The 15,179-nt window shown below is 43.1% G+C and overlaps 1 protein-coding gene across 1 annotated transcript in view; it reads right to left on the bottom strand.

Moving 5' to 3' along the window:
- FNDC3B (fibronectin type III domain containing 3B) overlaps positions 1-15,179 on the bottom strand; it is a 512,453-nt gene that overhangs the window by 150,503 nt on the left and 346,771 nt on the right. The window contains exon 7 of the mRNA XM_082249863.1: positions 14,429-14,487. Within this exon, the coding sequence (XP_082105989.1) occupies positions 14,429-14,487 (59 nt within the window). The remainder of the gene's footprint in view (positions 1-14,428; positions 14,488-15,179) is intronic.

Genomic DNA, 15,179 nt, shown 5'->3' with positions numbered 1-15,179 from the left:
TGTCTTTGGAACCATGTGTGGCACAAATGGTATTACTAGCAATAGCAGACTGTATTTAGAAAATATTGAGTGACTGAAATTAGGGATAGACTGATTATCGGCAAGGCCGATATGCACTTTCCCCCATATATCGGTATAGGCCCCGGAACTGGCCGACATAGCCAATATTTTTGTGACGTCATTCTGCCTTCTTAGGCCCCCTCCCTTGCCTTGGACAGCCTCGTCTGGAGTCGGGACTAGTCTCGTGTGAGTGTATCACAGTCATACACCCCCCCACAGCAGCCCGGTGCCAGCCAGCCACCCACATCTACAGGCCCTGTACCAGCCAGCCACAGCCACTGTACCAACGAGCCAGCCAGCACCCACAGGCCCTGTACCAGCCAGCCAGCCACCCACAGGCCCTGTACCAGTCAGCCACAGGCACTGTACCAGCCAGCCACCGACAGGCCCTGTACCAGCCACCAACAGCCCCTATGCCAGCCTCCCACTCACCACAGGGTGCCAGCCAGCCAGTCACCCACCACAGGTTGCCAGACACCCACCACAGGGTGCCAGACAGCAAGTCACCCACAGACAGGGGGCCAGACAGCCAGCCACCCACAGGCCCTGTACCAGCCAGCCACAGGCACTTTACCAGCCAGCCACCCACAGCCCCTGTGCCAGCCACCCACCTATCACAGGGTACAGCCAGCCACCACAGGGTGCCAGCCAGCCAGCCACCCACCACAGGGTGCCAACCAGCCAGCCACCCACCACAGGGTGCCAACCAGCCAGCCACCCACCACAGGGTGCCAGACAGCCATCCACCCACCACAGGGTGCCAGACAGCCAGCCATTCACCACAGGGTGCCAGACAGCAAGCCACCCCCCACAGGGTGCCAGCCAGCCATCCACCACAGGGTGCCAGAAAGCCAGCCACCCACCACAGGGTGCCAGCCAGCCACCCACCACAGGGTGCCAACCAGCCAGCCACCCACCACAGGGTGCCAGCAAGCCAGCCACCCACCACAGGGTGCCAGCAAGCCAGCCATTAAGCATTAAACAAAAATTAACATGTTCAGTACCAGATTTGTGTCAAATATTTTCTTTATTTTTCAAAACTTTAAATGTACAAAATATCAGCCCATATTGGCCGATACCGATACGTTGTGACCAAAATTCGGGATCGGCCCTGAAAAAACCATATCGGTCTATCCCTAATTGAAATAAAATAATAGAAGTGGGTGCAGCCAAATCAATGTTCATAAGTGCAAGGTGTTTAGCCAGAATATAACTGCAACGTACATTATAGACCACTGAAAATGTATAGAAATCCCTATTTTTTTAACAAAAGGGATTTAAACAACACAGTTCTCTGATAGATTCATAATTTTCTACATGTCAGATCCATACATATTCCAGAGCCAATCTGAATGGAACCAATTCATGCGAAACCAGTAGTACTATGTTTTCCTGGAAAAAGCCAGAAAGATGCCTGAATTGAAAAACAGCTGTGCACCATAAGATGAAAATGTCCATCAAAAAGTCATACAAATTACATTCTGCTTTTTTCCTGGGCTCTTGATTCCAAATTGAAAAAATAAATAAAATACTAGGAAAGCCTTGGTCTTTCACAGTCAAGAGCCGGTTGTCCATCTTAAGAACATTAATATGATGATTAAAAACATGAATAGTTAATAAAGAGGAAATAGGGAACTCGACTAATAAGAAGCTAGCTAAACTGAAGGCTGCATCACCAAAGGAGAAAGGGACGTAAACAAAGACCTACTCAAATTTTTAATTGGCTTTGACACACTGTTTGCATGCAAAACTAAACCTTGCATACCAATTACTTCCAGACTTTTTTTTTACAGTCCATTGTATGGGAAATTTAAAATTTGTTGATTAGAAAGTTAACCAAAAATGTACAAGACATGTAAATAACATGGTCATACATACATGCAAGTGTGTCTTTCTAATTGTTTATGCCTATATATACACAATATATATATATATATATATATATATATATATATATATATATATATATATATATATATATATATATATATATATATATATACATATACTGTATATATATATATATATATACACACAATCCCAATTCCAAAAAAGTTGGAGCACTTAAAACATAAAAACCATAAAAACAGAATGCAATGATTTGCAATGCTCTCATAAACCCATATTTTATTCACAATAGAAAATAGAAAACATATTACATTTTTAAACTGAGAAAATGTACCATTTTAAGAAAAAAAAAAGGTAATTTTGAATTAGATGGAAGAAACACATCTCCAAAAAGTTGGGACAGGGCCATGTTTACCACTGTGTAGCATCCCCTCTTCTTTTAACAACACTCTGTAAATGTCTGGGAACTGAGGAGACCAGTTGCTAGAGTTTTGGGAGAGGAATGTTGTCCCATTCTTGCCTGACATAGGATTCTATCTGCTCCACAGTCCTGTGTCTTCTTTGTCGTATTTTTCATTTCAAGATGCGCCAAATATTTTGAATTGGTGAAAGGTCTGGACTGCAGGCAGGCCCTTTAAGCACCCAGACTCTTTTACTACAAAGCCATGTGATTGTAATAGCTGCAGTATGTGGTTTAGCATTGTCCTGCGAGAAAAATGCCAGGCCTTCCTTGAAAAAGACGTCACCTGGATGGGAGCATATGCTGCAAACCTGGACTTATCTTTCAGCAGTGATGGTGCCTTTTCAGATGTGCAAGCTGCCCATTCCATACACACTAATGCACTCCCACACCATCAGAGATACAGGGTTTTGAACTGAGCGCTGATAACAAGACAGAAGGTCCCTCTTCTCTTTATTTTGGAAGACACGGTGCCCACTTGTTGGCAAAAAGAATGTCAAATTTCAATTCTTCTGACTACAGAAATGTTTTTAACTTTGAACAGACCATTTTAAATGAGCTTTGGCCCAGAGAAGATGGCAGCAATTCTGGATCATGTTCAGATATGACTTAAAAATGTTCTTCCAGCTTTTTCTTGTTAGTACCACTTAGTCTGCTAGCTTTTTGTTGCCCTGTTCCAACCTTTTTGAGACGTGTTAGTGGCATCAATTAAAAAATGACCTTATTATTTTCTTTAACCACTTTAAGGATTTGGCTGCTAAATGACCAGGCCCTATTTTGCGATTCGGCACTGCGTTACTTTAACGGACAATTGCACAGTAGTGCGACGCTGTACCCTAACAAAATTTATGTCCTTTTTTTCCCACAAATAGAGTTTTCTTTTGGTGGTATTTGATCACCTTTGCAATTTTTCTTTTTTGCGCTCTAAACAAAAAAAGAGCGACAATTTTGAAAAAATAATATTTTTCAAATTCTTTTATATGAAATTCTCAAAAAAAATGTAAAAATCTAAATTTTTTAACATTTTAGGCCAATCTGTGTTTTGCTACATATTTTTGGTAAAAAAAAATCACATTTTGATTGGTTTGCACAAAAGTTATTGCGTTTACTAACTACGAGAAAGATTTGTGTCATTTTTATTGTTTTTTTTTTTTACTAGTTATGGCGGCGATCTCCGTTTTTATACGGGACTGCGACATTGTGGCGGACATATCGGACCCCTAACTGACATTTTTGACACTTTTGGGGGTACCAGTGATATTACTACAGTAATCAGTGCTAAAAATATGCATTGTTACTGTAAAAATCACACTGGCAGGGAAGGGGTTAACTGTACTGGTGATCAAGGGGTTAAATGTGACCCTAGGGGCATGATTCTAACTGTAGAGGGGCGTGGCTTGTGAGATCATCACAGAGACATGCGATCCTATATAGCAGGATCACATAGCCTCTGTGATCATCTAAGGGAGTATGACAGACGGCTGTGTTTACATCAGCCGCCTGTCCTTCTCTGTCAGCGACGGGAGATCGTGAGTGGCCGGTGGGAGATTGCGAGTGGAGATCAGAGCCGCCGGTCACACGCACTGTCTCCCCAGCTGACGAGTGGGAGCGCACCGCCGGCGGAGCGCACCCGCCCCCTAGAGTCTCCTGAGTGAGCAACGTAGTACTACGTCGCTTTGCTCAGGAGCAGCTGCCTGCTGCAGTAAAACTGCAGTGGGCGGTCGCTAAGTGGTTAACTAGGACATGGCGCGACCCCGATCTTTGTAAAGAGCCAATGATGTGGCTCTTTACCCATGTGATCGGCTGTGTCCAATCACAGCCGGTCACATGTAAATGAGGAAGTGGTGCTTATCTGCACTCCTCACCTCACACTGTCAGTATATGTGGCGAGGAGAGCCAATCAGCGGCTCCTCCTCAAAGGGAAGTCCAGGACAGGTAATCAGGGCTCTGATCGTCAGTGTCCTGATTACAGTAAAGAAGAACAGTGCCCATCAGTGACACCAACTAATGCTCATCAGTGTGCAGGGGTAGTGCTGTGCTACCTCTAGGAAGTAGCAAATGCTAAAGTGAAAACAGCCCAAAAAAACATAAATATGTATATATATATATATATATATATGTCTTCACAAATATATCAAGTATAAATCAAGTCATAAATACCAAGGTGGGCAAAATATTACATCAACAAGCAGTATATGTAAAAAAATAAATAAAATTCAAGTGCTAAAGGAGTGTTTTATATCTTCATTGATCAAAGACCAAATATCTAAAAAGGAAATGGAAGGGGGTGGGCAGTGGGGGGCCCCCCTTACTGCCCATGCTGCTGACCGCAAATTTTAAATGTGAGTTGCTACTATTTTTTCCTAATAAATGCTTGAAATTCTACACTATGAGAGGCTTCATACTTGTACCCCACCATTGAGATAATTACCAGGAGTAGCGGAGTACCCCGCGAGAGTCCCCACCTACAGGACCTTAGGAGAGTCCCATTCACAGGACCCCTGGAGAGACCCCTCCCCCACAAGAGGATAAACCATTGCCAGGAGCCAGGAAGGAGACCCATCCCTGGAATTCTGCAGCCATTACTCATTCTAAGGCTTTATACAAGAAGGTGACAGGTGAGAGGCTAACCACATAGTAAGGGGGGCCCCCCACTGCCCATCACCTGCACTTTCTTTGGAGATATTTGGTAATATCTACCTGCATTGGATTGACTAATATCACCAGCACTCAACATTTTGGCATATCACTATTTACTACCATTACAAGACCACAAGCGAGGAGTCTATTTACCGTGCACTTAGATCTGAAATTAGGGACTACTTATCAGTATTATATTTCTCATCAAGGCGTGCTAGCCACCATCACTTGGGACTATATTTATTTATTTTCACCAATTAAGAAAGGTCTTTTTATTTATTTGCGAATATTAGCACCATCTTTGTGTATATGTATACCTGCACGTATATATACGTTATTGTATAAGGTATTATTCATTTTTTATGAGTACTGCATCCTTTGCATTAGGCACTTTTTGGCTCTAGTAGCACGCAGTCCATATCAAGATTTGCACCCTCCTTTAGCACTTTATTGTACGCACTTGCACTTTATTGTTTTTTTACATATACTGCTTGTTGATATTATATTTTGCCCACCTTGGTATTTATGACTTGATTTATACTTCATACCTTTGTGAATATATATATATATTTTTTGGGCTGTTTTCACTTTATCATTTACTACTTCCTAGAGGTAGCACAGCACTACCCCTACACACTATATTTTTTAATAAGTTTTAGGATAAACTATCAGTGCTAGCTGCAACCTCTCACCTTCTATTCATTCAATACATAAAACTTTCCCATAATAGCGCAAGAGCCCTCCTTTTTTGACAGTTTAATGCCCATCAGTGACACCAATCAATGCCCATCAGTGACACTGATCAGTGACCCCAATCAGTGCCCACAGTCACTTCAATCAGTGCCAATTAGTGATGCCAGTCAGTGGCCATCAATGCCTGTTCATCTGTGCTGCCCATCAGTGCCATCTGTCAGTGCCCATCAGTGCTGTCCATCAGTGCCGTCTGTCAGTACCGCCTATTAGTGCCACCTATCAGTACCAATCAGTGCCACCCATCAGTGCCCATAAGTGCCACCTCATCAGTGCCCATCAGTGCCGTCTCATCAGCGCACATCAGTGAAGGAGAAAAATTACTTTAAAAAATTTACTGACAGAAATTAAGAAAAACTTTTTTTTTTCAAAATTTTAAGTAAAAAATAAAGAAATAAAAAAACAGCGGTAATTAAATACCACCAAAAGAAAGCTCTATTTGTGTGTAAAAATGATAAAAATGCCATTTGGGTACAGCATTGCATGACCAAGCAATTGTCATTCAAAATGTGACAGCGCTGAAAGCTGAAAATTGGCCTGGGCAGGAAGGGGGTGAAAGTTCCTGGTATTGAAGTGGTTAAATGGTACATTTTCTTACTTAAAACATTTGATATGTTTATTTTTTCTATTGTGAATAAAACATGGATTTATGAGATTTGCAAAGCACTGCATTCTGTTTTTATGTAGATTTTGTATAACTTTTTTGGAATTTGGGTTATACAGTATCTCACAAATATGAGTACACCCCTCACATTTCTGTAAATATTTTATTATACCTTTTCATGTGACAACACTGAAGAAATGACACTTCGGTACAATGTAAAGTAGTGAGTGTACAGCTTGTATAACAGTGTAAATTTGCTATCCCCTCAAAATAACTCAACACACAGCCATTAATGTCTAAACCGCTGGCAACAAAAGTGAGTACACCCCTAGGTGAACATGTCCAAATTGGGCCCAAAGTGTCAATATTTTGTGTGGTCACCATTATTTTCCAGCACTGCCTTAACCCTCTTGGGCATGGAGTTCAGCAGAGCTTCACAGGTTTCCACTGGAGTCCTCTTCCACTCCTCCATAACTACATCACCGAGCTGGCGGATGTTTGAGACCTTGCGCTCCTCCACCTTCCATTTGAGGATGCCCCACAGATGCTCAATAGGGTTTAGGTCTGGAGACATGCTTGGCCAGTCCATCACCTTTACCCTCAGCTGCTTTAGCAAGGCAGTGGTCGTCTTGGAGGTGTGTTTGGGGTTGTTATCATGTTGGAATACTGTCCTGTGGCCCAGTCTCTGAAGGGAGGGGATCATGCTCTGCTTCAGTATGTCACAGTACATGTTGGCATTCATGGTTCCCCCAATGAACTGTAGCTCCCCAGTGCTGGCAGCACTCATGCAGCCCCAGGCCATGACACTTCCACCACCATGCTTGACTGTAAACAAGACACATTTGTCTTTGTACTCCTCACCTGGTTGCCGTCACACATGCTTGACACCATCTGAACCAAATATGTTTATCTTGGTCTCATCACACCACAGGACATGGTTCCAGTAATCCATGTCCTTAGTCTGCTTGTCTTCAGCAAACTGTTTGTGGGCTTTCTTGTGCATCATCTTTAGAAGAGGCTTCCTTCTGGGAGGACAGCCATGCAGACCAATTTGATGCAGTGTGCGGCGTATGGTCTGAGCACTGACAGGCTGACCCCCCACCCCTTCAACCTATGTAGCAATGCTGGCAGCACTCATACGTCTATTTCCCAAAGACAACCTCTGGATATGACGCTGAGCATGTGCACTCAACTTCTTTGGTCAACCATGACTAGGCCTGTTCTGAGTGGAACCTGTCCTGTTAAACCGCTGTATGGTCTTGGCCAATGTGCTGCTCTGTTTCAGGGTCTTGACAAACTTCTTATAGCCTAGGCCATCTTCATGTAGAGCAACAATTCTTTTTTTCAGATCCTCAGAGAGTTCTTTGCCATGAGGTTCCATGTTGAACTTCCAGTGACCAGTATGAGAGAGTGAGAGCGATAACACCAAATTTAACACATCTGCTCCCCATTCACACCTGAGACCTTGTAACACTAATGAGTCACATGACACCGGGGAGGGAAAATGGCTAATTGGGCCCAATTTGGACCTTTTCTTTTAGGGATGTACTCACTTTTGTTTCCAGCTGTTTAGACATTAATGGCAGTGTGTTGTTATTTTGAGGGGGACAGCAAATTTACACTGTTATACAAGCTGTACACTCACTACTTTACATTGTACCGAAGTGTCATTTCTTTAGTGTTGTCACACGAAAAGATATAATAAAATAGTTACAAAAATGTGAGGGGTGTACTCACTTTTGTGAGATACTGTATGTATATCCTCTCTTGTAAAAAGAGAAGCCTATCTCAACCTTTTTACCTCAGAGGAACCCTTTAAAGTGGTTGTGAGCACTTATATATACCCAGTGAAATGACTGGCCTCAGGGGATGCACAGAGATTAAACAAATCCTCCTACAAAAGTTGTACCCGTTTATCTGCTTTTTTAACAAAAGGGGTCTCCTCTTCCTTAAAACATATAAAGCTTGTCTAGGCATTCAGAAAAAAGGGGGCAGACAGCTGAAACTGCACTATGCAGAGCTCAGTGATGAGAGCCGATTGTAGGAGGACCCACCCTCTTTCACACAGCACACAGGGACAGAAATGAGGCTGTCAATTACAGGCTGTATGCTGGAAGTTCCTCCCCTGTCACCTTTTTTCTCTTGGTGTCAGGAAAACGTGTTAGAAGTGATTCATGCTGATAGCAGTAGAAAGAGGCAGCAGACAGAAATAACACTAAAGCCCCGTACACACGTACCGAATGTCGGCCGAACGATCGGCCGTCTTTTGTCCGTTGCTGTCCTGACGGCTGAAAAGTGCAAAAGACTGCACACGAATTTTGTCGGCCAACAACAGCCGACTGCAGAAGTGATGTCATGTGATGGTTAACTTTCCGTGTGTTTTTTCTTTTCTGAGCATGCCCAGTCTTGCTAATCTGCTGTTTGTCGGCCGAATTCTGTACTGACTGGCAAACAATCGGCCGTTCTTGTGACGGCCAACAACAATTTTATAGCCTGCACACCCGATTCTGTTCGGCCGAAAAGTCGCTGTCGGTTGTCGGAAGCATCATACTAACAAGCCGACAATCGGCCGATCGTTCGGCGCCCGAATATTTACGGCCGACAATCGGTACGTGTGTACGGGGCTTTAGTTCTCACTACAGAGGGATATGAGGTGTTCATATTTCATGTCTGAGGTTTACAATCACTTTCAATCATTTTAATCTCACAAGGAACTGTTAAAAAATAATTCTAATTCTACCATAGCTGCAGTTCATGGTACATTGGTGTAATCAAATAATAAAGAATGCAGGGTACTTGGAATAATTGAAACCCACAATGTATCAATTTACAACACCCCCTGCTGGTAAATGATTAATAATATTTTTTGAAGTTAAAATTGTATTATCTCTTTACACTTGTGGTGAAGGGCCCTCTTACACTGGCAGTCCATGGAGAAGTGACACGACATTGGTGGTCAGTAAAGAAGGGTCCTCTTACATTGGCAATCACTGCAGAATCACCTCTTACATGGAAGGTGAGTGGGGAAGTGGCTCTTTGTGATGAATGAAGAAGTGACCCTGACATTGGTGGTCACTGGAGAAGTGCCTGTTTACATTGGTGGTCACTGGAGAAGTGCCTGTTTACATTGGTGGTCAGCGCAGTGCCTCCTTACACTAACTGTAAGTAGGAAGTGTCCCCTTGCGTTGACTGTCAGTGCATAGGTTCCATTTTATATTAGTGGTCAGTGTAGAAGTGACCTTTACATTGAATATCAGTGAAAAAATAGCTACACAAAGTTTATGTAAAACCAAACAATAAACTTATGTTTTTTTATAAGTACAAATAATACCTGTTGATCTTGTGAGAAGGTCAGAGCTGTCCTGTTTTGTGCTCTCTTACCTCTATTATCTCAAGGCTAGTAACTAGACCTACTAGTTGTTTATTAATAAAGCAAACTATATTGGGCAGGGCTGTCCACAAAAATTTTGTGTAAAGTCTAGGATAGGAAATTAAAAGTTGAGTCTATTTCTGGCATTAACAGGTATTTTGCTGTACTTGCAGGGTCTTTAAAGGGTTGAAACATGGTCAAATGAGCATGTATTGCAGAAAAACACTGCATAAACTTTGTTTTTTTATTATTATGCCTTGACATACTGTATGCTTTAACCGGTTGCCGACCGCCGCAAGTACATATACTGCGGCGGTCAGCCCCGGCCAGGCAAAGTGACGTATATATACGTCACTAGCCTGTCAGTTGCTGGTGAGCCAATAGCGGGCGAGCGCGCGCCCGCCCCGGCTCGTTCCCTGGGAAGTCCGTGTGTGTGACCGGCGGACCCGATGTCCGCCGGTCACTCGCGATCGTCCTCCGTGAAGGGAGAAAGGCAGGCGGCTGATGTAAACAAGCCGCCTGTCATTCTCCCCTGTGTAGGAATGGTGATCATACTGTTCTACTTTGTAGGACTGTTGATCACTGTTCCTACACCAGTAGCCATGTCCAATCACAGTAAGAAGCATGCCCCTAGGGACACACTTAACCCCTCCTGCCCCAATAAAGTTAACCCCTTCCCTGCCAGTGTCATTTTGCAGTAACAGTGCATATATATAGCACTGATTACTGCAGTAATGTCACTGGTAACCCCAAAAGTGTCAAAAATGTCAGTCAAGGGTCCGATCTGTCCGCCCCAATGTCGCAGTACCGCAAAAAAAAAAAATCGCAGATCGCCCCCATTAGGCGTTAAAAAAAAAAACACCAAAAATGACAGAAATCTTTCCCTTTGTTAGTAAACGCAATAACTTTTGCGAAACCAATCAAAATACGCTTTTTTGCGATTTTTTTTACCAAACATATGTAGCAGAAAACAAATTGGCCAAAAATGTTAAAAAATTTGGATTTTTACACTTTTTTTGGGGGAATTTCATATAAAAAAATGTGAAAAATATTATTTTTGCAAAATTTACGCTCTTTTTTTGTTTATAGCGCAAAAAGTAAAAATCGCACAGGTGATCAAGTACCACCAAAAGAAAGCTCTGTTTGTGGGAAAAAAAGGACATCAAATTAGTTTAGGTACAGCGTCGCACGACCGCGCAATTGTCTGTTAAAGTCACGCAGTGCCGAATCACAAAAAAGGCCCTGGTCAGGAAGGGGGTAAAATCTTCCGGGGCTTAAGTGGTTAAGTTTATGCTCAGTGTAGGAGGAAGATCAGTCAACCACTGCTCATTACTCAAGAAATCCCTAACAACTTCTGAAGAAACCCTAGAGTTCCACACAAACCTGGTTGAGGAACGCTGCACTAAAGTATGTCTGTATGGAAGTGGTATGGACATTAGGTTCTAAGCCCCATCAGGAAGACATAAAAAAGAGAACCCTAGTCAAACATCAACATTTGCAGTTGAAAGACATACACTATATTGTCAAAAGTATTGGGACCCCTGCCTTTACATGCACATGATCAATGGCATCCCGGTCTTAGTCCGCAGGGTTCAATATTGAGTTGGCCCACCCTTTGCAGCTATAACAGCTTCAACTCTTCTGGAAAGGCTGTCCACAAGATTTAGGAGTGTGTCTATGGGAATGTTTGACCATTCTTCCAGAAGTGCATTAGTGAGGTCAGTGCTTTGTGCACTGGTGGGCAGTCATGTTGGAACAGGAAGGGGCCATCTCCAAACTGTTCCCACAAAGTTGGGAGCATGAAATTATCCAAAATGTCTTGGTATGCTGAAGCCTTAAGAGTTCCCTTCACTGGAACTAAGAGGCCAAGCCCAACCCCTGAAAAACAACCCCACATCATAATTTCCCCTCCAACAAATGATTTGGACCAGTGAACAAAGCAAGGTCCCTAAAGATGAGCGAGTTTGTGGTGGAGTAATATGACTGGCCTGCACAGAGTCCTGACCTCAACTCGATAGAACACCTTTGGGATGATGTACAGTGGAGACAGAGCCAGGCCTTCTCGTCCAACATCAGTGCCTGACCTTACAAATGCACTTCTGGAAGAGTGGTCAAACATTCTCATAGACACACTCCTAAACCTTGTGTACAGCCTTCCCAGAAGTGTTGAAGCTGTTAGCTGTAAAGGGTGGGCCAACTCAATATTGAACCTTACGGACTAAGACTGGGATGCCATTAACGTTCATGTGCGTGTAAAGGCAGGCGTCCCAATACTTTTGACAATATAGTGTATGATTTGTTTTAAAAACCATAGAATTTGTAATTTTACTCAGCCAGTCCAGTGATTTAGGCTGGGTTCACACGTTTCCCCTCAGTTTTCACTGCGATTTTCTAAAGCAGCTGTTAAGCGGTTCAGCTGCGATTTAGATGCGGCTCACATGCAAATTTTTGGAGCCGACAGCCACCTGCGTCTTTAACACTAGCTGGTTAAGGAGTGGGCCAGGAAGCCGGCCGCTGCGCCCTTAACAATGGATGACTCATCAGTTGTCATGGGTCTCGTACGGTTTTAAAGGGAACCCCCCACACCAACATTTTTTTAAATGGCAGGCCAGGAAAGGGGGAGATGAGCAAGCACCCCCTCTCCCCCCAAACCATACCAGGTCACATGCCCTCAATATGGAGGGTGATTTGGGGCAGGGGGGTCTGCCCCCCCCCCCCCCCCGCCCCACAGAACCTTGTCCCCATGCAGGCAGGGGGCTTATCAGAATCTGGAAGCCCCCTTTAACAAGGGCCCCCCCCTTTTTCAATAAGTACGGGGGGTACATTGAATCCCTACTCATTCACCAAAAAGTGTCAAAGAGACATAAAAACACAGAGACAGTTTTTGACAATTCCTTTATGAAAAAAATATCAATCAATCACGATGCTTGCCCCCACTGACGTCAACCCAATTTTTTTTTTTTTACATTTTGGCGTGGGGTACCCCTTAACCACTTAACGCAAACTGACGTAAGTCTATGTTGGCTGCCTTTAAGTGGTTGTACCGGGGTGATGCCTCTAGCTAGAGGCATCGTCACGGTACCTTTTTTAGAGCCGGCGGTCGGCTTTCCGGCGGTAACGACCGATGCTCGGGAGCCACTCAATCGTTACCCCAGCGAGCGAGAGGGGACGCCCCCCCCCCCTTTCCGCCGACTTCTGCGGCTCTGTCCGGGTCTCCCAGTGGGACGTCCGCCGGCTGGATGGAGTCCCGATCAAAGCTTCGATCGGATCTCCGATAACGTAACCCAGAGGTGGCGTCCATGACGTCACATCCGAGTTACTCGGCTGCTAAAGGCACCAAATTTAAAAAGTGAGTGTATTCAAAAATGCCGTTTTCGGCGTTTTGAATACATGGAAGTGTAGTTGAGGGGTCTAGGGTCTTTTAGACCCTCGATCCCTCCATAAAGAGTACCTGTCACTGCCTATTGCTGTCACAAGGGATGTTTACATTGCTTGTGACAGCAATAAAAGTGATCAGATTTGTTTTTTCGCACATGAAAAAAATGTGTATGGAAGTTGCGCCCATAAATTAAATCGCTGTTCAAACCACATATGTGAGGTATCGCCGCGATCTCCAGAGCGTGAGCAATAATTTAAAAAAAAAAGAGCTAATCTCTAACTCTAAACTGGAGATTTTTATTGACCGTTGTTTGTTTCCATTCAGCAGGTGTGCGCAATTTTAAACCGTAACATGTTGGGTATTTATTTACTCGACGTGACATCACCTTTCGCAATATACAAAAAAAATGGGCTAACTTTACTGTTTAGTTTTTTTTTAAATGCAGTAAAATATACCGTAATTTTTCCAAAAAAATGGTGTTTCAAATACTTCGCAAATACCGTGTGACAAAAAATATTGCAATGACCGCCATTTTATTCTCCAGAGTCTTTGCTAAAAAAATATATATAATATTTGGGGGTTCTAAGTAGTTTTCTAGCAAAAAAATACTGATTTTAACTTGTTAACAAAATGTGTCAAAAATAGGCCCGGTCCTTAAGTGGTTAAAATCCGTACCAGACCTGACAGGGCCCAGTACGGATTGGGGGGGACCCCCACACTTTTTTTTTTTATTATTGCATTCGTATTTAAAACTGATGAAATGTGTTCCCATAGAAGGCAATAGCCAGGAATTTGTATCTGAATCGCACCGTAGTGCTCATAAAACTCATAAAAAAACTCATAAGTGCTCATAAAACGCACAGGATTCTTTTTCAATTCGCAGCTAATTCGCACTGCTGCTGCATCGCATATATGTGAACCGCCTCCACAGAGAAGGCTGAGAGTTCACATATCATGCGAATTGTATGCCGTTCAAAACGCATCCAATTTACATATATGTGAATGGAGCCTTACACGTTTCTGTCTTGTTACTCATCCAGGCTGGTGGTGGAGGGGATATAAACAAAGATGTTTCATGCAGAAAATAAGCAATCACCTAACTGATTGTCTGTATGTAGCAGAGGTATTTAAATCCAAAGCCTGAACAGAATGGCTAATTTAAACTGCTAAGTTAACTGGGTTTGTTCTGTTTTAACGGATTTGTCTTCTGTGTAACACATTAAAAAACATGCTGGAACCATATAAATTGATAAAAGAAATGTACAAGTAGAAAAATACATTTAGTAACACAATTATACATTGATTAAAAAAACCCACCGTTAACTTCTCAATTCCTGAAAGCACCTCATGTGGCTTCTTCACTTCTGGTTCATATTCTGCAACAGAAAACAGTGTTAGTCAGTAACCCATGCCACAATTCTTGTACATTACATACATTTCTGAAATACTATAAATGGTGTTATATAAAGTAAGCTACTCAAAAAATTTTTCTCACGCTCTAAATACACAACACTTTTGCATCAAGGAGCTGGCATCCAGAAATCCATGTATGGTCATTGTAAAAAATGGACAAGCATCAAACTCTAGAGAAAAGGTGGTCAAAGGAATAAATGCATCTCAGTACCTTCAAGAACTTCTATTACACCTCAACAACACCCTATAAAATGTATCACTCCCTAAGCCATTTCTACATAGATGGCTATCAGGATGGGGATGGGGAGATCAGTGGAGTGAATAGACCATGCACAATATAAAGCAGGGGCTGCAGAACCTACAATTCGAAAATCCTCCCTAAAATATGGAGTCCCTCACCAGCAGTGTTGGGAACCATCAGTATTTTTACTAGCAGCCAGTAAAAAATCTGCATTTTTCTCCTGCCAGTAAATGCCAGAGACAGGAAAAGGGTGCCAGTAAAAATGATGGCTGTTACACTCTCATGTGCAGTTCAGGTCTGGAGCTAGCCGAGACCTTCTGAGTGCCTGCAACAGTGTGTTCAGGCAGGGGTGGGGGTCTGGCGGAGGTGTTGCCTGAACGTGTCATGTGATTTCATGGTGCAAGGGACCAAGCA

The sequence above is a fragment of the Pelophylax lessonae genome (assembly GCF_965119305.1).
Source record: "Pelophylax lessonae genome assembly, chromosome: 3".
NCBI classification, from domain to species: domain Eukaryota; kingdom Metazoa; phylum Chordata; class Amphibia; order Anura; family Ranidae; genus Pelophylax; species Pelophylax lessonae.
The sequence above is the reverse complement of the archived record's forward strand: the minus strand, read 5'-3'. Positions and strand labels throughout refer to the sequence as shown.